General features: G+C 32.9%; 4 protein-coding genes and 1 non-coding gene across 7 annotated transcripts; 1 reads left to right on the top strand and 4 right to left on the bottom strand.

Moving 5' to 3' along the window:
* Positions 1–2,930: 2,930 nt before the first annotated feature.
* LOC11422678 (uncharacterized) lies at positions 2,931–7,237 on the bottom strand. 2 transcript variants are annotated; one of them, XM_024779729.2, is made up of 16 exons: positions 6,931–7,237; positions 6,538–6,589; positions 5,900–6,045; positions 5,671–5,782; positions 5,410–5,550; positions 5,123–5,227; positions 4,929–5,012; positions 4,729–4,844; positions 4,476–4,577; positions 4,279–4,392; positions 4,124–4,180; positions 3,967–4,033; positions 3,807–3,860; positions 3,573–3,647; positions 3,441–3,476; positions 2,931–3,286 (listed from the first exon to the last, which is right to left on the bottom strand). In XM_024779729.2, exons 3-16 carry the CDS (start codon positions 5,917–5,919, stop codon positions 3,170–3,172), a joined length of 1,200 nt encoding a protein of 399 aa, XP_024635497.1. In that variant the 5' UTR covers positions 5,920–6,045; positions 6,538–6,589; positions 6,931–7,237; the 3' UTR covers positions 2,931–3,169. The 2 variants fall into 2 exon arrangements, with proteins under 2 accessions (XP_024635497.1, XP_003601902.1); XM_003601854.4 differs by lacking the exon at positions 6,538–6,589.
* A 1,955-nt stretch (positions 7,238–9,192) lies between these two features.
* On the bottom strand, positions 9,193–13,255 carry LOC11419459 (uncharacterized). Of its 2 annotated transcripts, none has more exons than XM_039831625.1 (4): positions 13,100–13,255; positions 12,634–12,787; positions 10,591–10,707; positions 9,193–9,657 (listed from the first exon to the last, which is right to left on the bottom strand). In XM_039831625.1, the coding sequence occupies exons 2-4, from the start codon at positions 12,748–12,750 to the stop codon at positions 9,394–9,396; spliced, it is 498 nt and encodes a 165-aa protein (XP_039687559.1). In that variant the 5' UTR covers positions 12,751–12,787; positions 13,100–13,255; the 3' UTR covers positions 9,193–9,393. The 2 variants fall into 2 exon arrangements, with proteins under 2 accessions (XP_039687559.1, XP_003601901.1); XM_003601853.4 differs by having other exon boundaries at positions 10,597–10,707.
* A 462-nt stretch (positions 13,256–13,717) lies between these two features.
* Positions 13,718–13,790, top strand: TRNAR-ACG (transfer RNA arginine (anticodon ACG)). Its single transcript has one exon. It is a non-coding gene; the product is annotated as a tRNA-Arg (tRNA).
* Positions 13,791–16,859: 3,069 nt separating this feature from the next.
* On the bottom strand, positions 16,860–18,009 carry LOC11422677 (sufE-like protein 2, chloroplastic). Its single transcript, XM_003601852.4, has one exon. It carries the CDS (start codon positions 17,925–17,927, stop codon positions 17,343–17,345), a length of 585 nt encoding a protein of 194 aa, XP_003601900.1. The 5' UTR covers positions 17,928–18,009; the 3' UTR covers positions 16,860–17,342.
* Positions 18,010–19,219: 1,210 nt separating this feature from the next.
* On the bottom strand, positions 19,220–24,766 carry LOC11416112 (uncharacterized). Its single transcript, XM_003601851.3, has 14 exons — positions 24,476–24,766; positions 23,971–24,136; positions 23,633–23,890; positions 23,258–23,432; positions 22,662–22,723; positions 22,388–22,551; positions 22,151–22,260; positions 20,992–21,050; positions 20,755–20,889; positions 20,419–20,669; positions 20,166–20,313; positions 19,865–19,940; positions 19,707–19,757; positions 19,220–19,560 (listed from the first exon to the last, which is right to left on the bottom strand). The coding sequence occupies exons 1-14, from the start codon at positions 24,535–24,537 to the stop codon at positions 19,346–19,348; spliced, it is 1,932 nt and encodes a 643-aa protein (XP_003601899.2). The 5' UTR covers positions 24,538–24,766; the 3' UTR covers positions 19,220–19,345.

Below are 24,766 nucleotides of genomic sequence, written 5' to 3'. Positions count from 1 at the left end.
TCAAAACTATCAAAACAACATTTAGTTTGTTTAATCAATTATACACTATTGTATCCAAACATAAATCAATTCTCTCAAAATCAATTACATTAGAATCAATTCTACCATAATCAATTCTGGCAGAATCAATTCTATCCAAAGTTGATATTACGACGTTCTAACAAAAATAGTTAAGCCCGATGTAATTGTACTTAACCCTCTATGTTGGTTACAACCTCGTAATGTCACAGGTGAGTCTGTAGCAATTGAAGGTTTGATCGTGCGTTAAAACTCTTATCACAAAGGTTGTAATAGAATATGTCTAATGTTGTTATAAATTAAATGGTTAACGTTAGGTCAAGTCCAAGTTAGGCTTAATAAGCATTCAAGACCTAGATCGATTTATGAACATTCGTAAACACATAAAAAAACATTAATAACAAACATTAACCGAATAAAACTAAGTAACTCAATTGCATTCAAAAGTATTCAAGAGATCTCATGGTTCAAGTAGCTTTAAAGAATGTCATCTTTCTGACCAAATCTAGAAAACTAGCTACTCATGATAACTAAACATAAACAATTGAATATGTTATTAAATACATGAATAAAAGATCATTGTATGATAAATCCTCACATCCTGAATGTTTTTGGTTGCTCCTAGCCTTATAAATTGCGATTTTGTTGTGTTTCAGTCGTTAGAGTATGGTTTTTCAATGAGGCCGAACATTTCTATTTATAGGCATGTCTTTCCAATATTTATGGGAAAATATGTATGCGTCGCACACAGCCATGTGTGCATCACACATGAGACAGTGGTTGAACATCTTCAAATTCTTTTCAAGTTGCGCGACGCACAACTCAATGCACGCATTGATTAGCCAATATCGAAACACTTATAAATTCTCTCCAGTTGCGCAACACGCAGCTCATAGCACGCAATGTGCATGTATCAGTAGTTGAACCTTCTACTTTTCTTCATCTCTTGTATCATTTATCCTCATCAAACGTCTATGATGACTATACCACAAGAAATCACTTAATAAATCTTGTAAAAAAGTATAACACGACTACAAAGTTATCTGGTTTGTGTGATTTGACATAGTTTCAAGGCCTTATACGCATAATTACTCTTTTATGTTCATCCATTGATTTATTTATAAAACTCAACTAAAACATAATGAAAACTTACTCAAACGACTTTGAAATGACTCCTAATTAATGTTAAAAACACCATTGACATTGTCATCATCACCTATCAAAAGCAATATCAACATTCATAATATGGACATGTGGCAAAATTTCTAAACTCAAGACAAGTTGATCATGCAAAGCAAACAAATCATATGGTCAACGCAAAGTCAACAAGGAGCTAAAACACCGTATGTTTCCAAGCGACCCTATGGATATAAGTAGTAGCACTCATGAATATATACAATGATAGATTTAGCACAACAAATAGTTACAGAACTTAATGTCACTTGTTGTTGCACAACAAAGAAAGTTAGCCAAATGAAAAGAGGAACAAATACAAATGCATAATGAAATTGAGCTCATGTGAAGAAAAAAAGGAAGCAAATCGTTGATTTGGTTTCGTTTGACACTCTTCCTTCTCTGAGAAATGATATTGCAATAGAAAAATGAGTAGATTGAAATGATGCAAATAAGTATGAGAAATGCTTTGTGGGAATGTCTTGTCATTTTAAAATAGTTTGTTACTTTACCTCTAGAAATATAGTTGGATGGTAAGATGAAATTTGAAAGAAAATAAAGAGGTAAAATGAGGAAGGGGTGAATTTAAAAATAAAATAAAAAACACTTTGATGTTAATAACAATCCCATACCAAATTTTAAGAATTATAGAAGCTGGAAATAGAAACATTTAAAAAGAATCAACATGAGTTAGGCAAATAAAGCATTGGTTCTTACCCTTTGATTATAAAAGCATGGTGTTTGATTACTATACTTATGCAATAACGCAAACACCGATTTCGACCGTCGGATCACAATTGGAGTCAACACTTAACTTATTGTCTTAAAAAAAACTTTACTTCAATCAACACTAATGAAATGTATAATGGTATCACTACTTAACTCACCTAAACTTTATTTTATAAAAAAAAAATAAAAAAATGTGTGATTACTATATTGACATCCTTCCATGCTCCAGGAAAAAAACTACTCTCTCTACCATGCTTCCTAACATTGTAAATAATTATATTGCATTATATGTATGCCTAAATTACTTTCAATGTTACATAAATTATTATTTTTCCAATACCCTAAATTGATACTGTTAGACTTTTAAATAATTATATTGCATTATATGTATGCCTAACAATCAATAGTGAATAAATTTTTATTCAGCTTGACAAAAGGATCAAAAGAAAGCTTTGCCGCTGTGTAAAACACACGAGAGTTCCAACCTACTCTTTGAAACTTTAGTTTCCTGAACTAGTTGGATCTTTGGATAGCTATGTGGTTCCAACTATGAGGAAGGAAGGAAGCTCACACACAACACAGCACAGCACATGAATTGTCAGAATCATAGACATGTATAGTTGCTTAAGTATTCAATTTAACATAAACTACATTGATAATTTGATTTAAATGACTGAGGAAAAAAAATTGTGACCACAATGTCCATTCTGAAAAGAATCTAGAAAGTTAACCAGAGTTGAAAACGTGGCTGCTCAAATATTTAATCTCTAAAATGTACTGTCAAAATAATAAGTAATTTATAAGATCTATAAAAACCAATCCTCTTAATCCATAAAATATATAAAAATCTGTCTATTTAGTCTGTAACATCTTAATAAAAATACTTAAAAGACTGATTTTGTATACTTTCAAGGACAATTTTCTATTTTCATAATCTTTAGAAACCAAGTAGAAAGAATATGAAAAGGAAAGAAAAAAAAAAGAACAAGCGACACCTCTCACTCTCAGGATTACAAACCAATAAGCAACCTCTACTGTAATTTATGAGACATAACGCAGTATTAATTTTCTTCAGTTATTTATCACACATCAGCTCTCAAGTTCTACATTGGATTTAAGTTTGGTCCCTAGCTAGGACTCTACTTCATGTAAAAAATGTTACATTAGAATATATTCCAAAAAAGGGGGGAGGGGAGTCTACGCATAATGGTGACCATAGCTGTGTACAAGTCAGCTTCGAGCTTTGTCTCTAATGACCAGTGGAATTAGACATATCAATACCACCGCCGGACTTGAAATATGCATGTTCTGCATTCGCTAACCGACTCTGAAACATGGTCCACTCCTTCCTACATCTCTCCCTCACCTACCATCAACAACATCGAAACATAAAGCGGAATTCATAATCAAAGCTTATCTGATAAAGACTACTTCACGGCTTGTTGATTAGTTTGATATACCTAATGTTAGGGGAAAATAAAAAGCCAAGTGATATATCAGGTAAAAAATGCAAAACATACCCCCTGCCATGGTGCTTTCCCGGTTTCTGTTTTACCCTGCAAATAAAAGGAAAATTGGTAAGCATTTTATAGTGTCACTCGCGAGTAAATTTAGTAAGTTTAATATACAAAATAATAAGGGGAAAAATTTACCTGATTTCCTAGTGTGGGAACACCTTGGTGAACAATCCATTGAGCATCGACAACTCCAATCTTCTCATGTGCAGGCTATATCAGGAAAGAGTGGTTAACTTAAAGCTCAAGCACATGTCTAGATTGTAAAGTTTTCAGTTTTTTACTTTCTCCGGTAAGCCGCTGCTAAGGCCATGCCATAAAAGTAAGAATGAAGAAGCTTGATGATTTTAGAGAATGTGAGAATCAACTAACCTCAACACATCTTCTAACGGCAAAATCAAGTCCCCATCCATGGACCAAGTCATTCTGCAATGCCAAGAGTTATACAATTGTAATTTACTGAGTGCTTAAAGAATCATTAAACAACTAATTAGTGGGAATCTTTTAAAACGGTTAGGATTAGCCATTCAACCTGAATCATATGCCACACACAACGCCATGCTTCTCGCGAGAATACTGGAGCCATAATCTCAACAAACCTGCATTCATGTGACAGAGAACGCACAGTTAGATACAGCCCGGTAGACCAGATAATACAAGACTAATACATTACACCGGCAGTTACTTACGCTGCACAAGGAGGTAAATGGGGGTCGGAACACCATCCCGGTTTCTCCTCCGTCACTCTAATAAAAATCCAAGAAAATCAGTAGTTAACGCACATTCTCGCAAAAAGAAAAACATGAACCGCGAGAAACTGCTATGGGACTCTAGTCGTTCTTACTTGTGAACTTCTTTATCTCCTCTTCTTTTTGTCATTTGCCATGTCAACCCTTTATTGGGTTCTAAACCAGGCTGTGAAATCTCCAGGCCATGCTTCTTCACCAGTTTTAAGTACCTGCACTTGAAATGACAGAGGCATATGAAACTTAAACCAAAAAAAAAAAAATTAAAGATATCCTTCCCATATCAAATACTCACTCTTCGGCATTAAAATGCTCAACGCCCAAGTCTTCATCCCATATAAATATATAGTCATATGGTGCCACAATGTCAGGATGCAGAAATCGCTTAGCATACCACCTACAAGGGTAAAAACTCAAATAGTTGATATGATAACAATTATGGAATAGCAACTCACTTTTAATTAGGTTAAGCACTATTAAGTATATTAACTGCAAAAGCCACAATGAAAATCTTTCATCCAAAAGTTAATAACACACTGGTTTCTTACCATTTAGTCTGTTTGCGAGCACTCACATGAATAGCCTTCTTTGACCATTCAAACTCATCCCATTCATTAGCTCGGCCATCATAATGAAATAGAAGGATTGTGAAGTTCTCTGAAAACTGTTCAAGTAAATATTTTTTTAGTCAAACATGACGCATCAACAATCACAGTCAAACAGAGAAAGCAAGTAGACTAAGAAAGACCTTTTTCACGGCTGCATCAATATTTTTTTTCATTTCATAGCCAACAGTGAAGGTCACAAGGTACTTTGGCTTGAACGTTAAATCCTGAAAATGTCAACTTAGTTAAATCCTCAGTAAACAAGGAAGGTCAGAAGGTTCATGATATGTGTAATTTATAGCCATATTAGGCCTATAAACTGTCTTAAGATACACACCTCACTGGGTTTGCCCCACAATCTACGCAAGTAAAAGTCGGACTCAGCTTCAACAATGCCGGGAGGTAAACTTTCTGCTCCTCTTGGATTTGATGGAACCCATATCTGTAGAGAAACAACAAAATAAGGAGCGTGCTATTGATCAATATACAGACTATAAGTATCCATTTTCCCAATATTATATAAAACAATATCATTCTTGAAACTCCATATCAAAAATGTATCAATGATTAATGAACAAGAACATGAAAATGTCCTTAATAATGATGACATGATACAGTGTGTACCTTTGATGTGTCATTTGATAAGCGATTTGGCAAAGCTCTTCTGTTACTATTGTTTATAAAAGACCAAGCGCGACGACCTGTATATCTTTCTTCAATGTAAGAGAGGTCAATCGAGGGAAGCAAGCCAGATGGGAGATTGAACTGCAAATTGTTATGCAGCTTTCACTTTTATCATTGGATCCAATAACAAAAAACAACTGAAAATAGTCTACTGCAGCACAAAGGTATGTCGTAAAGAGGAAGAAGAAACTAAGTCTTCACCTTTGTTAATGACAATGTTGGAAACGACACTCCTAGAAAGAAACCAAAAACTACTCCAATAAAAGTTGTGACAATAAGCCTCATAATTTCACTGGGTTTTCTACCATTAGGACTGCATCCAATAAAACAAAAATGTCACACAGTGGTGGTGTTATTGACATAAACTAGCATATGTGGCTTTTGTCAAAACAAACAGAATCAGAAAGTCAGCTATCTCAAATTATCTGACCTGCGAGTAACGGTCCCCATCTATATCGGAACTTCCCTGGCTGTATGCTCATAAAACTATATGCAAAATTCACACTTCACCATTCATCAACTAGAAGGTATCTTCCGTATAAGAAACAAATATGCTTGTTTAAAGAAGAAAAACCCCTGCCGAAGAAAAAAAATAACGAAAAGATATATTAATAAACCAAACCGGTTAATGGTTCAAACTCCTAAGAGTAAGGGATAATTATTTTATTAGAGCAAAGAATTATATCGTTTGGCGTGTGGTATCTCCTACTATCACCTAAAATCCTCAATATGAGAATGACAGACACATTAGGTTACTTCTACTTATTTATGAAGGTAATCAACAAACTATAATGTGCAAAGCAACTAATCATAGTGACATTCAGTTGAACTTTTCCAGCATAAGATTAGCGACAATTAGGAAAGTGAGAGCGCCTCTAGAAGGCATGATCTATAAATGTGATAAAGTTTCCTTGAAGTAACCACAAAGGAACCAAATATAGCTAGCATCTGATGTTGAAATAAACCATATATGCAAGAAAAGCTTGCACTTTTCCTCAATAACCTACCAAATTAACTCAAAAGGCTAAGCAACGCATGTGATCTCTTTCACACCGAAAAGATAATTACCTAAAATTAGTAGCTCCCCAATTACAAAAGCATGTGGCAGTTTCTATGAGAACTACCATGAAAGAAAAGATTCATATTTAGATTAGCATATCAAGCAAAAAGTCTCTTAAAGAAGTTAATGATAATCTATTTTTGGAAGCAAAATAAGCCAATCAAAACAGCCACAATTGTACCAATTATCATAAACAAGCTTGATTTTCATTAATCAAATAGAAGCAACTATATCTATCAATAATAAATTGAAGGATCATAAATTTATTCAAATTTTCCTTGTTAAAGAAAATGAAGTAACACACAAAAAGTTGAGTTACAGTGAAGTTTCAATTTAGGGGTTTTAGATTAGATAAAGAAACTGAAGGAACAATCAATTACAGAAACTACTACCAAACGTACCGGAAAAAGAGATGAAGATCTGAGCAACAAAAAAAATAAAAAATAAAAAGTTTTGAGTGAGAAAAAGAAAACCCCAGCTGAGGGGTGATGATGTTGTAGGCGGAACGTGGAAGAAGGTGAAGAACGGAGGATGAATTTTCCGGCAGAAGAATCAAGAATGGAACCTTCAGTGTAGTTGGGGTTTTGGTTTTATAGAGAAGCACTACGAAACAAGATCTTTGTGTTGTGAGTTTGGAACAAGAGAGTCACGCTCTTGTTGAGTTTGGTTTTTAGGTGGGTTTTGGAGGAGTTTCCCTTCTTCTTCTACAATTTTTATTTGTTGGAAATTATGAATAATTAAAAGTTTTTTTTTTTTAAGGAAATAAATAAAAACTTATTATAGTGATATTTGGAAAATATTAAATTCTATTCAGGGTCAAATATAGGACTTTTATTAATTTTCATACATGTTTTCTTGGAGTGTGATATTTAAGTAGACTAGACTATATTGACCAACATTTTCTAATTTAATGAAGTAAAGTGTATGTTGTTATATCAAAATCTTGAATGAGAGTAAATTGTCTTGTCTTGTAATTTTGAGAGCCAAAACTCTAATTTATTTTATCTTTGTGTGTTCTATGATACCACGGTTCATTTTTGTTGTATTTAAAAAATGTCAAATTTGCGAAAAAGAAATATAGTAGTAATACTCTTTCCGTTCTAAATTGTATGACGTTTTGGACATTTCACACATATTAAGAAATGCAATTAATATTGTGTATAAAAGAGATATTATAAGTTGTTTTACAAAATTGTCCTTAACAAATAACTTGGGAAAGATAAATGAAAGAATTGAAAGAAAAGAGAGTAATAAATAGCTAAGGTTATAATAGGAAAAATAACATTAATGTTGCATTGATATTGTAAAGCGACATATAATTTGGGACAAATTTTTTTCCTAAAGCGACATACAATTTGGGACGGAGGAAGTAATAATTAGCAAAGATTCCTTAAAAAAAATTAACAAAGATAAAACCGAATCATTTCATTCATAATCAATGAGTACAGGGTAGTTGGTACATCATAGAAAATATGAGTATAGTTAGATAAGAGAGTTGTTATAGCAATACTACGTGCTACCTTATTTGTTTTGCATAGTAATCTTTAGGGGGTGTTTGTTTCCTGGTTTAAAAAATTATTCCCAGGAACATGGAGGTTGGAATTATAGATTCCTATGTTTGTTACAAAGTTAAAAAAATAACTCCCGGGAATAAAGAATTCCTAGGAAAAAAATAACTTCCACTTACCCATGATTTTATTCCCAAAGAAAGTGGACGGGAATAAAAGATTCCCATGTAAATGGTACTAAAATGGAAATAACTACCCAAATACCCACTATCACAAACAATTCCCATGAATCTGACAATTATTTACCAAACACCATTTTCTAAAAATACTCAGGAATAAGATGCCCATTATTATTTCCCAGGAAAGATTAATCCCAGAAATGAAATTTTAAACCGTCAAACAAACGCCCCCTTAGTGTTTTTTCCTAAGCAAGTATACTTCACTTCTAGCCATTTATGATACATACATAGCCATGTTCATATACGTGAACGTAATTGACGGTGAAACGTGTGTAGTTTCGGCCTTGTTTAGAAGTTAGTTAGTACTGTAATTATCCAATGCATGGATTTTAGCCTTTTACTCAATCACTGTATATTTTACCTGATGCTGCAAAAGTATTCTGAGAAATCATAAATAGGCAAGATTGTACCTCCTAGACGCCAAACCAAGCATACCATAAAGCAGTATATGATCTGAAAATATCATATTTGTGATGTAAACCTCTTCTCCAACACTAGTTTCTATGTATCACTTAAATTTACCGTTTTCAACTTGAGCACTTAATTCCTTCAACCTAACACCTCCGACATTTTAATAAGTCTACTCTACCAATAAGCACTTGGGCAAGTGTCATTGCCAATAACAAAATGGTCTCCAATTCTTTAATGATGAATTAAGAATTGCCAATAAAGCAACTTCTTCTCTTAATGGTTAGGTATCAAAATACTCCCTTCGTCTCAACTCATTTAATACCGACTACAATTAATAAAAGTGCTTCTGTAAACAAAACTCATTTTATCATTAAAATCATCACAATTTACCTTTTCTTAGAACCCGCATAACTCAAATGAAACATGGGGTTGGGACGAGGAGTCGAGAACAATTTAAGCTCCCCTAATCCTCCTCCATTGGGGAACTAGTTAGTAACTAACAGTATTCACCAAAGCTCATTCTGGTACTCAAATACGTACTATGACAAAATTTACATGTTTTTACATGTATTCGGACATACAGGAATTATATTATTTAACCATTCCATTCCTCATAAAAAAGCTTATTGCTAACATGATCGCACATCAAGATGCAATTTTAAATAATTCAAATAAATGTTCTTCGAAATTTTTCCTCCTCGTCTTCTTAATGCGCACTGTCCTTCAAAGTTTTTTCTTCTTCTCCTATACACGTTTTCACCACAGACTCAGATTCCTTCTGGTTGGTTTCAATGTTGTCTGTTTGATGCATACTTGCACTTTTTTCTGTTTCAACTTGTTGACGCATAGCTTGTTCCTGTAGTGCTTTCATCATCATCTCCGAAGTTTTCTCTTCCCCTTGTAGTTGCATTGTCATCAAAATCTCTGCCTCCTTGTCAAGAGGCTTGAAGTACTCTTCAATGGCTACCTCCTGCATGTAAATTGCATCTTGTTATGCAACAAATTTGAGTGCTATAAATGGACCAATTGTAGAGCATGCATTAATGAAAAGAAGTCATATATCACACAACTTTAATATGACAAAGATTTCAATTAAGACAAACATGACACAGTATGAATGTTTTATCTCAAAAAAAAAATGAAAGAATGTGAATGGTACAAATTCAATATCAACAAAACTGGGGAAAAATTGCATTTCACACAGAAGAATAAATATAACTTTTTTTATTTAGAAGTCATTGTACCTTCATTTCACAACTCACATGTAAGGAAACGGGTTGAGATTTTCAAAGAAAAATCCCAAATAAAAAAAAATCCTAAATTTAAAAAGTTTCATATCTTTTTCATGAATCATGAGAATACAACTTGTTTTGTGTCTGTTTACGTGGTGACAAAAATTAATTTTGAGTAAATTGATTCTCTAAAATTAACTTCGGCTAAAGGTGAGTTGAAACTTGAAAGTAAAGTGATTTATATTGGGATTCATTCATCTAAAATTGATGATGGGAGTAATAGATGTCATACACGAGAGAAGTTGTTTGTGATAAAAAAAAATCATTATACACGGAATAAATTATTGCCAAAACATATTTTAAAATAATATTATGCACATAACAAGTTATAGCTGATACTAATATTTATTTTTTACAGCTTATATATAAAATATAGAAATTGAAATTTGAAACAAAACATCCACACCTACGGGTACCCGTGCGGATGCACGAGTATCTTACTAGTGAGTGTAAAAATCAATTTTAGAATTAAAAGCTCCAGTTTCTTCCTTCAAGTCAGAAACAATTTTGGAGTCAAAGTCAATTCTACTTGAGAGTAATCAAACATGTCAAAATCAATTCTACACCTCTAGAACTAATTTTGATTTCTCCAAAAGTGGAACCAAACACACACTTACTGTTTCTTCCAGCTTCTTGTTCAAAGCTTGCATCTCTTCAACCATACGACGAACTTCAGTTAAAATAATCTGCTCGGGTACTTTATTTATGGCTGCTTTCCTTGCTTGTGCCTTTTCATCAAAGAAAATCATAAACATCAGATATTGATTAATTAAATAAGACAATAAATATCAGAAAGACTTTAAGAGCAAGCAAGCATTGTTAAAGAGAAAATCTTGTATCCAACTTTACCGCAACAAAAACTGAATGTCATGTTTATATTTCCCGATGTAAATAGGAACTTCAAAACACCATCTTTCTCTCTCCTTAAGAGACATTTTTTTCTTTCACCGCCATTCTTTCTCTCACCATGAAACTTACCCTTAAAATGATATTTTTGACCAAGTGAAGCGTAACTTATAGTAGGGGTAAACTTGGGATTAAGTGCCCCTACATTGACCTACTTGCTACAAATAAAAGAACTTGGCTCACTTGCTTTTGAAGGTGACCCAGTTGGCAGTTTAAATTTTTGACAAAATTGTGAACATGCTTTTGGTTGAGTGCAAAATAATGTTGTTCATATTATGGTCTTTCATTAGGACGAGCAAATATCTTCCTGAAGCTATTGCTCCAGAGCCATGGGGCAAATTTATAGAAGACCGAAAAGGATGCCAATATTACTAGTCATCAGCATATGGACAACTATCTATCGAGCACAATTTTAGTTGGACCCAATGGAAAAAGAAAAAACAGGGCACCTAATAACGTATCTTCACAAACCAAGAACTACGAGATCACCAAAAAACACAAGACCACTCTTTCTCTATTCCACCATTGTTACCATGGTAGTCAAAATCCCTATTTTAATCCTAAAATCCTAGGATTTTGCGATTATTCTTGCCCTCACCGGTTATGAGTATACACAAAATCCCAACTGGGTGGAATCCTGTATAATCCACTTTTCTGTGAAACGATTCTACGATTATGGTCGCGGTGGTGGAGCTACAAAAGACAGTTTTAGTTGCTGTTTTGTATGAGACTTATGACTTCGATTTAATGTATTAATTACATAAGTATTTCAAGTGTTATATTGTTGATATTTGAGTGTTAAGTGTCATAATTACAGAAGTATTTTAAGTTTTAATTGTGCAAGTGTTATGCAACTATGCTATTATGTGAGTTATGCTTCTGAATTTAAATTTACACAAGTATTTCAAGTGTACTTTAAGGTTTTTTATCTTACCTATGCTATTTTATATGCATGTATATGCATATACTTGAGTTTTATGAATTTTCTATAATCCTACGATTAATGTAACGATTCTATGATTTACGATTTTACTCCCCCTTACCGATTATAAGTAAAATCCCGATTTTGACTACCTGTTCCTGAGGATCTGCAAGAGCCCTCAATTTACACCTTGTGAATAAAATCGTTGGCAAAAATTTCGAAAAAATATGCCCATTATAACTTTGAGTTTTTCTTTCAAGTGTATGTGGTTGATGACTTTTTGTCCAATCAACTTTTCTGGAGTACGTTTGCTGTAAAATACGTTTTCTCCATTTCAAAATCTATCATGGTTTGGAGTTTGATGTTGTTATTAGTCACAAGCGCACAGCTGTTTTATTTTCAAAAACCATTTTCTTCAGATTTTAAATGAGTTGGAGAGAGGACACGTATGGGACGAGGCAGGGGGTGCAGGATTGCATGAGGAAACGTTTAGATGCATCACACTGGCTCTAAAATAATACATTTATTATCCGTTCAAAAAAAAAAAAAGTGTTAAACTAACTCTAGAATCGGTAAATGCATCACACACACTGGCTCCATTAAAATCTATTACACCTTATATTCACTAATGTGTCTCTAAAATAAGGCACGTCTATTTGAGTTTCAAAATGAGACTAACCACTTGGCTTTTGCAATTTGCGAAGAGACCCAATTCATATGAAATCCCCATGTCCCGTCTAAATGCTAACAACACTCCTATGGTTTCTAACAGATAACAAAAACTAACTCAATAATGTAAATAATTAAGTAAGATAAGATGTAAGACCTCTCGGACACGCTGTTCAAGCTGCATCCTATAATTCCGTATTCTTCGCTCTTCATATCCAGAAAGTACCCTGATATAAAACATGGCAGTCCTCCCATATTCCAATAGCTTATTCATATTCACAAATCATCAACACTGTTTATTATATAGTTTTCTGCAACAACAAAAAAATAAAAGTAATCAAGTTCAGAAATGCTATAGAAATAAAACTTCATGAAATGGAATCAAAATCATGAGATGAAGCTATTTTATAAGAATAGATTTGGATCCAATTCTGCGTTATCATTTCCAGTGTTAGTGTTTGAGTGTTAATAGCAATTTCAAAATTAAACTCATAAGACGAAGGAATTTTATAACAATTGTTGATAACAAAGTAGATATATAAGATTATAAATAAATTTTTATGTCAGTGTTTTGGATCTGTTGATAAAAAAAATTCACTAGTAAGAAAGCAATTGAAAATAACCTGATCGTGGGCGGCGGGTTAACGGTGGAGTGAGGCTGTGCGGGGCTGAATGGCAGCACAACGGAGAAGGAGAGAATCACATCGCATTCAGAGAAGGAAATAGGGCTCGCGCGCGAAATACCCGTCTTACCCCTCAAGGGAGAATCCTAAAAAATATTGACTTTTATATTTTGGAATATGTTTGTGATTAAATTACACCGTTCTTTTAAACTATGTGTGATCAAAATAAGTTAAAGGACCAATTTGTTACAAACTTCAAACTTAAAGAACTTATTGGCATCAGAGAGAATCGAACCTGAGACCTTGAAGAGGAGCACACTCCCAGATCCCAAGTCTAACCACTAGGTCAACCTAAGTGGATTTACAAACCTCAAACTTAAAAGAAGAATTATGTATTTTTTTATATGAGTCAAACTAGTCCAATGAAATTAACATCGAGAAAAATCGAATAAGAGATCCTAAATCAATACCACTAGACCAACCTAAATGTAGATATACATTGTTGTATAACCCAAAGTTGTATAACAATGTATATCTACAATTGAATTAGATTAATGGTTTTGCTGTCAAATAAAAAGTAGTTTTAAGTATTTACTGTGCGAACTTGCTCTCAAAAATGACTCCATGGCCCAATGGATAAGGCGCTGGTCTACGGAACCAGAGATTCTGGGTTCGATCCCCAGTGGAGTCGAAGCTCTGTTTATGCTTTTTTATTTTGTAAAATTTTTTTCCTCTTAATTTTTTTTTTTGTTGCAAGATAACAAGTTCTTCTACGTGATGTTGTCAATATGAAATTCTTAAAAGTATACTGTAAAAAACAAAAGTAGAAGCCAAATTATATTGTAAATCTAATATATTTGAGTGTACTACTCACTATAGTTTGTTTTTTGAAGAAAAATATTATCTTTTATCATTTATAATTATAATAACTAAATCTTATTCATCAAAAATGTCAACAAAATAAAATTATTTTTTATGATAATATGTAAAAAAAATTACTATAATTCTTATAAACAATGAAATGATGTTTTTTCTTATGAAATGATGTTTTATAAAATATAAATATTGACAAATAGCTATTTATTACATAAAAAATAATTGTTAATTTATAAAATTATGAAATAAAAGTACCGGTACACCTTACTTTATAAGTATGTCGTAGAAGTTGTCAAGGGACAAACTCCTAATCAATTCATTTTCCATGTTCACTCCATCAGCAATAATGTCAACATTCAAAATTCGACCATCAAAATTGAATATGTTATCATCCGTGCACTAGTTATCAATATGGACTTGTCTCCTTTCACTTTTTGAATCAATTAAACTTATAGTCCTAGAGAATGGACGTGATGTAACAAACATAATACTATAATTAATTAATTCAACAACTTGCAATGTTCATGCATCATATACGCCTAATTAACAAAGTCATCAAATAATGTGTTCAAAAAAACAAAGTCATCAAATACCCGGTAAAACCAGCAGCAGAAACATCTACTTTCAAACAGTTGCATATTTTGTTTAGAAAATGGGTCGATTAAAAATAAATTATGTTTGATTGAGATATTCTGTTTGATTATTCTTTGGGCACTTTTAGTAGAGTCTCTCATTCTGCAGGGTGTTTTTTCTATCCACAAAGTTTTTAACACGAAACATTGTTTAAGAGATCTAAATCTAGTTCTATTCGCACTAATGCTTGCTTCTTCCTTGTCTTTTTTTTGTACAATCTTCCTTGTCTTTCTAATAAATTAAGAGGAGAAAATATAAAATGAAAAATTATGTATCTCCCACATTTCATCCATCTCATTTCTTTCACTAAAATATTCATCATTTAAGTGTGTGTTTGGTTCAACTTTAAATATAATTGATTCTAATATAATTGATTCTGATAGAATTGATTTTGAGTTAATTGATTTATATTTGGATACAATAATGCAGAATTGATTAAACAAACTGAATGTTGTTTGGATAGTTTTTATCAAAATTGCTTTTGAATGTATAATTACTAAAATGGACATAGTTAAATTCAAGTAAATGTGCTTAGTCGAATGTATATGTAGATCAATACTAAATGTAGATATATTATTTAATTTAAATAAATAAATTTTCTATATATTAATTTAAAACATAATAAATACGATCACTAAACTAAATTTTTTTACAAAATATTTGTTCATATATTTTATATTTTTTGATAAAATATATTTAAGTTAAATAATGCTAGAATTAGTTGCTAAAAATGATAAAATATAGCGTAAAGGAGATGTAAAAGAAAAAATACAGTAAATTTGAATGGGGACCGTAAAGAAAAATTCAAAATTTGGTAAGTCATGACCATAAACATTTTTCGGGGGCTAATTTGGTTCGTTAAGTTTTCTAATTAAATTTGGTTCATCAAATTAAATTACCAACCAAAAAGAAGGAGAATTGATAAAGGGCAATAAAGAAAAATAATATGTTGTAATAATCAAAATAGAAAATTTAATGTAGAATTGATTCTAAAAAAGTTAGAAGTTAGGATTTGTAGCTTTAGGGATAATTGTTTTTGGAGGATATAATCAATTCTTAAAAGTCAAATCAAACACCATTAAAAATTCAGTTTTTCACTTTTAAAGGTTGTAGAATCACTTCTTGGTGTTGAAAAGTCAAACTAAACAGGCTCATAGAGGGTCTGTGGCATTTGTTATACGACTTAAATCTCGAAGGCTAAATAGTGAACTAATTTTTCACAGAAAACTTTATACAAACATATATATTTCATTTATAAAAAAAGGTAGTGTTAAGATTCAATTTGACAATTTTCCAGCGGTTCAAATTATTCCGCGATAAAAAATAACATCAAGTTAGTCTCTCTGTTATAATGAGTAGAAGATTAATCCATCATCCGTATAACAAAATTATGGACTATCAGTATTATTTTTTTGTAAGGGATTAAATTGAACCGTAAAAAAAATTGTGAGGGATGAAATTGAATCTTTGAAAAAAAGAAGTCTAAAACACCTTAATCTATATGTTGAAATTAAGGGGTATACCCCACATAATCCAACAGCATGATAGATTGAAATTTTCATCTCAACTAACTACCACTGATGATGAACCTTTTATAGTCAGACATACACATTACTACATTGGCTAATGTAAAGCAAAATCAATGCTTTTCCTGGTCCCTATCATATCACATTGACAAAAACTTTAGCTTTTACCCTTTCAAAAAACATAACTAACCCCACCATGATCATTTAATTTAACATAATAAACAAATTAATTAGAATCTTCACTCAGGTCCAAAAATCTTGTCATAATCATAACACATACATACACACCCATTTTGTTTGAGGGGTCTGTTATACTATATTTTTCCTTCTGATTAATGTACCCTTTAAACAGATATGTAGTCTTTTTTTTTTTTTAATAGAGATTGATTAAGACCGAGAAATACCAAATATATAGTTGAATCCTAAGAATAAGTAAACATATTTTCCGTAGCAACCGATACTTAGTTACTGGTCAAGATCATCAGATATTTTAATAAGGATCTGTTTGATTCAACGAAGAAGGGAGGTATAATCTCAAAGTAATTTTAAAGACATTTCTTATATAAAAAAGATGAAAGACATTAAATCATATTTCCATCTTGTTTAAAGTTGTCCATGTTCAACTAGATTAAGAGAGCTTATGAAACACCTCATGTGCTTAGCTAACTGAATCTTGATTCTTCCATTAATTTATTGAAAAGCAAGGGTGTGGCATATTTTAATAGTTATTGAAAAGCAAATGTTTTGTCATTGACTCCAATATTTTTAAGGGCTAACCTACAAGTACACCAAACAAATGCAAATGCAATGTTGTAACAACATGCATCCAACTCATAATAATCTATGAATTTATTCAAAACAAAAAAACTTATAATCTATGAAGCACATTGTTTTCTCCCATCACCCAAAATCTAAATTTTAATCTAAATAAAGTTAAACTATTCTTTATACAATTTTTCAAGAGAAGAAAAAGAAATTGACCCCTCCAACCCTATTATAATCTATTGACCCAGCCAATACAAGAAAGGTTATATATATATCTATGAGGAGAAATAAAAATAGGGAAAATTAAGCTAGCCTTAGCATCCTCCACACGTGAGAAAGACCAATTAAACATATCAAATCGTGATTCAAATTTTCCGACCATCTGAATCCTACAAGACTCGGATAAACGTGTGCAATAATACTTGGTTTACAACACATTTTTCTTAAATCAAATCTTGTGTAGCTTTTTGCATGGCAAAGAAAACATTATGCCACGTGTTAATCCTAGAACGTGCTTTAACATTATTCAAACCTACATTCATACCAACCAAAACATCTTTCTCGACGTTAAGCACTTCCTCAGGTTCCGCGCCGTCAAACATCCAAACAAGACACCAACAGAACCCCTTCGATATCTCCGAATCGCTGTCTGCTTGAAACCTCATTCTCCTACCTTTGTCTATGTGGGCCACCACCCAAACATCTGTCGAACAACCCGTCACCCGGTTCTCTGGAACCCGGTCGGACCGGTCTAAGGGTGGCAAGAGAGATGCGTAATGTAATAATCTTTTTACTCGGTCGATGGGTTCGGAGAGAGAGGAAAATTCGATGGTGAGATTGTTGAGCTTGTCGGTGACACCGTGAGATGATGTTAATGTGTTGTTGAAGGGAGGGGGGTTAACGGAGAGTTTGAGATGGATTTGTTTGGAAGTAATGGCGGCGTTAAGTTTGGAGGAGAAATGAGAAGGAGAAGGAGAAGGAGGGAGGGTTAATAGGGTAGAAGTTGGGAATGGAAATGGATATAGCATTTTAAGGATAATGAAAAAAATTGGGAGAGAAAGAAGGAGAATATGGGATATGGAAGAGGAGGGATGGTGCGGTCAGATATGTAATACGACTTCTAACCTTTTTTATAAAAAAAATACTAGTGTTAAACAATGCATGTAAGCAATGACATCATTTCAATTAAGTTCTAACCTAAATACTTTCCGTTATTATTTGCACTAAAGATTTTTTTTTTTTTTGAAGGATGCACTCAAGAATTATTAGTATTAAATATACTTTTAAAATATCTTGAAATGTAAAAAGTTAAATATATATATATATATATATATATATATATATATATATATATATATATATATATATATATATATATAGTCAGGGTATGTTGAAATCGTTTTTAAACTTAAAGCACTTACATCGTCGGTAACTCTATGTGGAAGATGAAGTAAATTAATTTAAATGTTGAACGATTTTATATATAATGTTAAATTAAAAGCATAAGTTATGTACATGGAAACAATTATTTAAGGACAATTCCTCAACAAAAAAATAAACAAATTATCAAGGAGACTTGACTTGCTGCCACTCAACAACCCACTAAAGCCGCCCGGTCACCCCACCAAAAATTTAACACTCCCTCCCTCACTTGTGAGTGTTTATTTCTATCTTATACAAATTTATGCATGTTAAAAAGTTTGAAATAGTAATTTTGTATCAAAACTAAATATATAATTTTTTAATAAATAATTTTTGTTTTTCAAAGAAAACATGCTACTTTTAGTTAATTCAACATGTTCAATCTTGTAAACATTAAACAAACCCATTACATAAGCCAACAAGAAAGAAGATCATCACCCTAGTGTACACATTTAGTGGCAGACCAGCTTCTGGAGAAAGTTTGGGAAAACTTAAGAGCCTACGGTCTACAGAATTTAAGCATTCCGATTATGCCACTTCTCTCTACTTAGCGTGTATGAGTTTCGCCGTTAGATTCTTTAAAATAAAACAAACAAGTGTCCAAGTTCCTTGAACGACTACTAGTTCATCATTTTATAAATTCATATCAGCCCATCTTGACTTCCATCATAAACAATTTTTCTTTCTAATTAAAATATTTTTGTGGTCTTTCATTTAAGAAAACCTCCTTATTAGAGTTTATTTTACAGTTTGACGACCACCTCTATTGAAATCTTCCCTCCCTCTCAACCACCTTTCTGTCATCTTGCTCAAGTTATCTAAGTTTAGTTTCACTCAGACAAACGTAATGTTAGTATATAGTTTTAATTTGAGTTTTGTTATTTAAAAAGTTATAAGATTTTTGTAATACTTCTTTTTTTTAATAAACATATACACTCGTGTGCCCCAACTTCACCCAAATTGACTTGGGTTAAGTGCATTTTAAATGTTACAATTTACACATAACTTTCTTTTTGGGACCAAACTAGTTGCAATTGAGAACAAATAGTGCAGTTCCATGCATTTCTACTTCTGCTGATAACGTCCCCTGCGTTACTATAATGTCACTTCCACTCCAAACTTCACTGCCTTTACAAGAACTTAAGTCTCTCCCATGAAAAACCTTAGATAGTTCCGATGTCTGCGCAGATATAACCGTTTTCTGATCACTTAGATTGAAGAAAGCAACATAGACTTCTCCTGCATAAACATACAACTCTTGGAGTTAGAAAAGAATAACAAATAATTATTTGTTTTAGCATACTAGTTCAAATGCTTATACGTCAATGATCAACTAATTTGCTTTGATGTTAGAGTGAAGTTGAAGAAAAATCAAGAGAACTGACCTGTTCTTCCTGTTGCAACCCAAGAGCGAAAACCAGCAGAACTAATAGGAGCTGCACAAATGACCAAACAGCATTATGAATAATGATAAACTAAGATAAACCCAACAAATTGCATAGGACAATATTTCCATAAAATGGCAAGTATTTGCGAATTTCACCTTTGACAGGTTTTACTGTTGCACATAAGCCAGAATAACTATTTACCAGGGTCCCATTAAGATTCAACTGCCACATCTGTTAAAGACTCCATATATCAAATTCCAATAGTATATAGTACAGGTGTAAAAAAAATTGCAAATCAGAAGGTTATTTTAAGAAGACAAATTGGCTAATGTATGGTATACGGATAAAAATAGTGATGCACAAACAAGATAATCTTTGAATATATCAAGATTACACATTGGCTACATGTTTACAAGAAATCTCACTCTAACATGACTTAAACACAGAACAACATACCTGATTTGAATCCAACCTGCAGGGCGAAAATGTACCTCTCCTGAACTCTTTAGAAGTAAGCTTTCGTCTTGCAGAAGCATCCAAGCAAAATTTTATTTTGTTGACTGCAACTAAATGATGATAATCTTGATGCATATTCTCTTCATCTCTGCATCAATAACAATACAACAATTACTATAGTTAACAAGAACATAAATAATCAAATCAAAGTTAGGCAAATAGAACAGAGAATGACAAGACAAAATATGATTACGATGCCAAGTTCAATTCTCTCTTGTGCATGCAGAAGGGAGGAAGAAGATGATTGTTTCCTAAATTCCATTTCCAACAGATTCTTTCAGGATATTGGTCAAGACTTTCACTAATCCAACCACTTGTTTTTGAGTCAGTGCAGCTAGTGAGGCCTATTGAATGTGTATATGATGTTTTTGTTTCTGTATAGCTTCTTCTCATTTGCCTTCCATAGTCCTGATCTTCACTCTTCAAGCTTGTGATAGAAGGAAACTGCTAATGCCGCAAAAGAATATATTAAATTGGCAAACATATTATTTCCCTTCCCCCCCAAAAAAAAGGTTGATGGTTCACATGCCTCCATATTATTTGAGCTAAAAAAATTAATCTCCAGAAGGGTGGGATTTGTGATGAGATCGTATGTTGTGGGATCAATCTTCCGTACATCGCCCCCATACATAAGGGGAGACTTTGCCATTGCCCACAGGGTCATCTGTGTAGGAGTACATTAACTCAGTTTCTTTTGATAAGGCACGTACGCATATCAACATATGAATTTATGGGAAAGCAACTCAATTATCGTTTTTACTAATACCTGTGTCCTCTTCTCTGATAGGTTGAGGTTACTATACCTATGTGGACCTGCATTTGTACCTTCAAAAGGAAAAGGTGAAAATTCAGTGGCATGGTTAAAGGGTCATGAATGATATGCTCATACAGAAATAAGAAAAAGCAGCAACACAACTTTATTACTGCCGGGGATTTAAGAGGAGTTTTCAGGAAAAAAAATAGTCCTCTCAGTTCAACAATTCCAATGAGCATAACTTGATTAACCATATATCACAAATCAAAGACCAATTTAAACGCATTTAATGATTTTACCTCTAGAAGTGTGTTTTAACTTTGACAACCGATGCGAAAGAAATACCGGCGGCGTCTCTGCATAATCCATACGAACACAAAACGAAACGTGATCCTAGCATTTCATGAGGGGACACGACCGTTAAGATTGCTCGGGGATTGTGCTCGTCTTCTATTTATAAAGAGTGAGCCACCAAAACCATGACTCTTATTCTAGGCTTCTCCCAAAAAAAGCGATATAGTTTTTGTACTTAATTAAACTATTTTAATTAAATACAAACTATTAATTAGATTAAATCGCATTTAACTCAATTAATTGTCAACCCTCATTTATTTAATCAATTCATAATTAAGTCAAATTACTACTCACTATGGTCACCATAAGAATCACTTATTACACTTACATGGCTATCATGTAGATTGTAGCCTTCTCATAGTGGGTCAATCCGGTATACTTGATGTCATAAAAAAAATCAGGTATACTTGTCACTCTTAACATTTAAACATGGATGCTGACTTGATACTGAATATTTGTGATACCACATATCCTAGTTCATATCATGTACCTTTAATATCACATATCTATGACCCACGATATGTGTGATTATCAGTTTACTCACACAATAACCTGAAGGTGTTATTGTCGTCCTTATTTACAATAACACTAGATCACAGATGATTAAGAATATTGTTCTATTATTCAATAGGGTCTCACGATCAAATCATACACGATATTCTATTGAACAAACAATCTATTCTAAGGACTTTATTATGTAACAAGTAATAATATAATAAACACAGTGACTTATATGTTTATATATTAATCAATATATAAATCAAGATCATGATACTAAAGCAAATTCAATCAACATAGGTAGACTATTAGGACTTACTCCAACAACTCGCGCCATCAGTTAGCCATCCAAATGGTAGCATGTCCAAATCCGGCCATGAATTCCCCATTAAACTTTTTGCTCCTATCATATTAGCTGTTGAAAAATCCCTGATTCATAATTAAATAAACTAAATTTACAAGATAGGATGATGGAACAACAGATCACAGATTGAGAAGCAACAAAGTTGCAACATAGAAACAAATATTTTGAAGTAAAACAAAGTAATTTAACCACCTTGATACATCAAAATGAGATTTAACATCCCCCCATGTATCCCAGTCATCTGCTGTGATACGATATAAATTGACCAGTCCACTGACATCCTTGGCCATGGCTGGTGTCACACTTGTTCCGGGAGACAAAGAATAGACAATGGGGCGATCAAACTCCCGGAGAACCTGCAGTGACATATCATATGGTAAGTTTGCTGATGCATCTGGCATAATATTACCAATGTCGGTGTTTATGAGATAAAGAAGTATGTGGAAGAAATAGAACTGCAAGATACCTCTGATACATAGCTTATTTCATTTAAATCTAAGTCATCGCCAAATACACAGTCATGTTTCACTGCAAGGGAAATAGAAAATCTATCAAATTTATTGCCAAGGGAAGTCACAACTTCTCACTATAGTTTAGAGTCCGTACAACAGTTTCTGTGTAAACCCACTAACCCCCAAGGCCCCAACTCAAAAACATAATCTTTGTTTTCATACCTACTCATTTGTAGATGTCTGGAATAAATGAGAAATTATTTTGTAGACTACTACCATAAGTGTGTCCCAAAGAAGTAGGCTATGTGAATTTTATAATTAGTTTCAAGTAGAAGTTTTAGTAATATGATATGAAAAAATCAGTCAATGTTTATGGCTTATGAGTGAGACCGCTAAATTACCAATTCTATGTAATGAAGTATAAACGATAATCTTGATGAAACAAAGTAACAAACAGTGAAAATAATGTACCAAGAAAGGCATAAATGCTTCACTTATGCAAACTTGTTGAAGCTGATGCAATAAATTGTATAAAATCATCATGGTTGTCATCCATGACATGACTATGTTGCGACAGAGCATAAACATTATAAAATAGAAGTCCAAGTACCAAAATCAACACCCCATTCAGCATACTGCACATAAAGGGACCTCAAAAAGGCTTTGCCAGCACCCAACGTAGTATTTACACTCATGAAACCATGAGTCATCCAGCCACAAGCCCTTTCAGGGATCCCTATGTCTTTTGCATACCACAATCGGCCAGATTCTTTGTAAGCACTTCCCTAAGAAATTGAAAGGTGAGGAAGTCAAAGGAGCAACTTGGGGTTAAGGTAAAACAATATCATCATATCTCGCCCATAATGTTTTAATTTTAGATAAAAATATATTACATAGGGAATAATACAACCAAACTTTTTTCGTTAAAAAAGAAGCAAGAAAGAAATGAACTCATTCAAGTTATACAAGATTTACAAAGCATTACCGTTGTTGTATCTAGGATAGGCGTGTTTGCATTGACAGCTTGTGTGCTTATCCCTCTCATAACATGAATCCCAAACTTTAAACCCATGTTATGCACTCGATTAGCTACTTCGCTGAACCCTTTCCCATCTTGTGAAGAAGGCCACCTTTCTGGGTCAGGAATCATCCTCCCCCATTCATCAATCACATCGAATCCAAGAGAATCATGATAAGCACCCTGAACTTTCCTTCTATACCAGAGATAATCCACCACAACATACTACAAGTATTTGAAGCAAATATATCATATCTATATCTAACTAAAATAATACTAACATATTTAATCTCACAAATACATACCTCGTATCCATGATCGCGGAGCCGCTGAGAAACTATTTGAGCACTTTGTAAGAACTCTTGTTCAGAAATTATCCAGCAAAAGCAATCATAGGAATTCCAACCTCTTGGTGGGGTGCTAGCTAGTTGTAGGTGACTCTGAGTATCAGATACATTTTTAGATGACACGCTGAATTTGAAATAACACATACAAATTGATTAGAAATAAGAATAACCCTACTGATTTGTCTAATACCTCACATGATTGAACAAATTGGGATTCGATTGAATCTAGTTATGGATAATACTGCCTGAACATAATTGATGGTTTGTGACCAACAAGTAGTTTGAAATTAAGCCCTTTAATAATTTAATGATAATGATAATGAATATGAATGGCATATTGTAAAACTTGAAAAGCAAGAAACTGGTTAGAACAAGCTTTGATTGAAAGAAAGTTGAAGTGTGTTAGGATTGAATTTTGCAATAATCAGAAATGATGAACAGGTAAAGCAATAAGGAAACCTACCCGTGAAAAGAGAAGAGAGAAAGGAGAATGAAGAGAAAGATGGATAAACATAAACACTTCATTGTTTCTTTACTCTTCTTGCTTTTGCTGTTCCTCCAACTCCAACGCACGCAGTTAAGTAATCATAGTAAATTAGTATTAATTATACGCTACTCTACTAGTAATGATTAATCAATCCATTTATGGATAAAGATTGAGACTTTTATTAATTGTCATCAATTTAGTTTATCAAGTGAATGAGGACGGTTGTTGCACACGTGTAGTGGTCTTGTTTTCTTCGCAGCCAAATTG

This window comes from Medicago truncatula, chromosome 3, assembly GCF_003473485.1.
Source record: "Medicago truncatula cultivar Jemalong A17 chromosome 3, MtrunA17r5.0-ANR, whole genome shotgun sequence".
NCBI classification, from domain to species: Eukaryota; Viridiplantae; Streptophyta; class Magnoliopsida; order Fabales; family Fabaceae; genus Medicago; species Medicago truncatula.
Note: the sequence above shows the minus strand (reverse complement) of the source record. Positions and strands in the feature narration are given on the sequence as shown.

Bases quoted from the DNA above. Each gene is read 5' to 3' on its own strand.
- LOC11416112 (XM_003601851.3), bottom strand. From the start codon at position 24,537: ATGAAGTGTTTATGTTTATCCATCTTTCTCTTCATTCTCCTTTCTCTC. The intron at 20,314-20,418 runs GTAATCATATTT...TTATTGATGCAG, and splicing joins AGAGAATTGAACTTGGCATC to AGATGAAGAGAATATGCATC. The intron at 19,758-19,864 runs GTGAAATTCGCA...TCATTTGTGCAG, and splicing joins AACAGTAAAACCTGTCAAAG to CTCCTATTAGTTCTGCTGGT.
- LOC11422678 (XM_024779729.2), bottom strand. From the start codon at position 5,919: ATGGGGACCGTTACTCGCAG. The intron at 5,783-5,899 runs GTCAGATAATTT...TATTGGATGCAG, and splicing joins ATGGGGACCGTTACTCGCAG to TCCTAATGGTAGAAAACCCA. The intron at 5,551-5,670 runs GTGAAGACTTAG...AACAATTTGCAG, and splicing joins CAACATTGTCATTAACAAAG to TTCAATCTCCCATCTGGCTT.
- LOC11419459 (XM_039831625.1), bottom strand. From the start codon at position 12,750: ATGAATAAGCTATTGGAATATGGGAGGACTGCCATGTTTTATATCAGG. The intron at 10,708-12,633 runs GTCTTACATCTT...TTTGATGAAAAG, and splicing joins TTGAACAGCGTGTCCGAGAG to GCACAAGCAAGGAAAGCAGC. The intron at 9,658-10,590 runs GTGTGTTTGGTT...ATTTACATGCAG, and splicing joins AGCTGGAAGAAACAGTAAGT to GAGGTAGCCATTGAAGAGTA.
- LOC11422677 (XM_003601852.4), bottom strand. From the start codon at position 17,927: ATGCTATATCCATTTCCATTCCCAACTTCTACCCTATTAACCCTCCCT.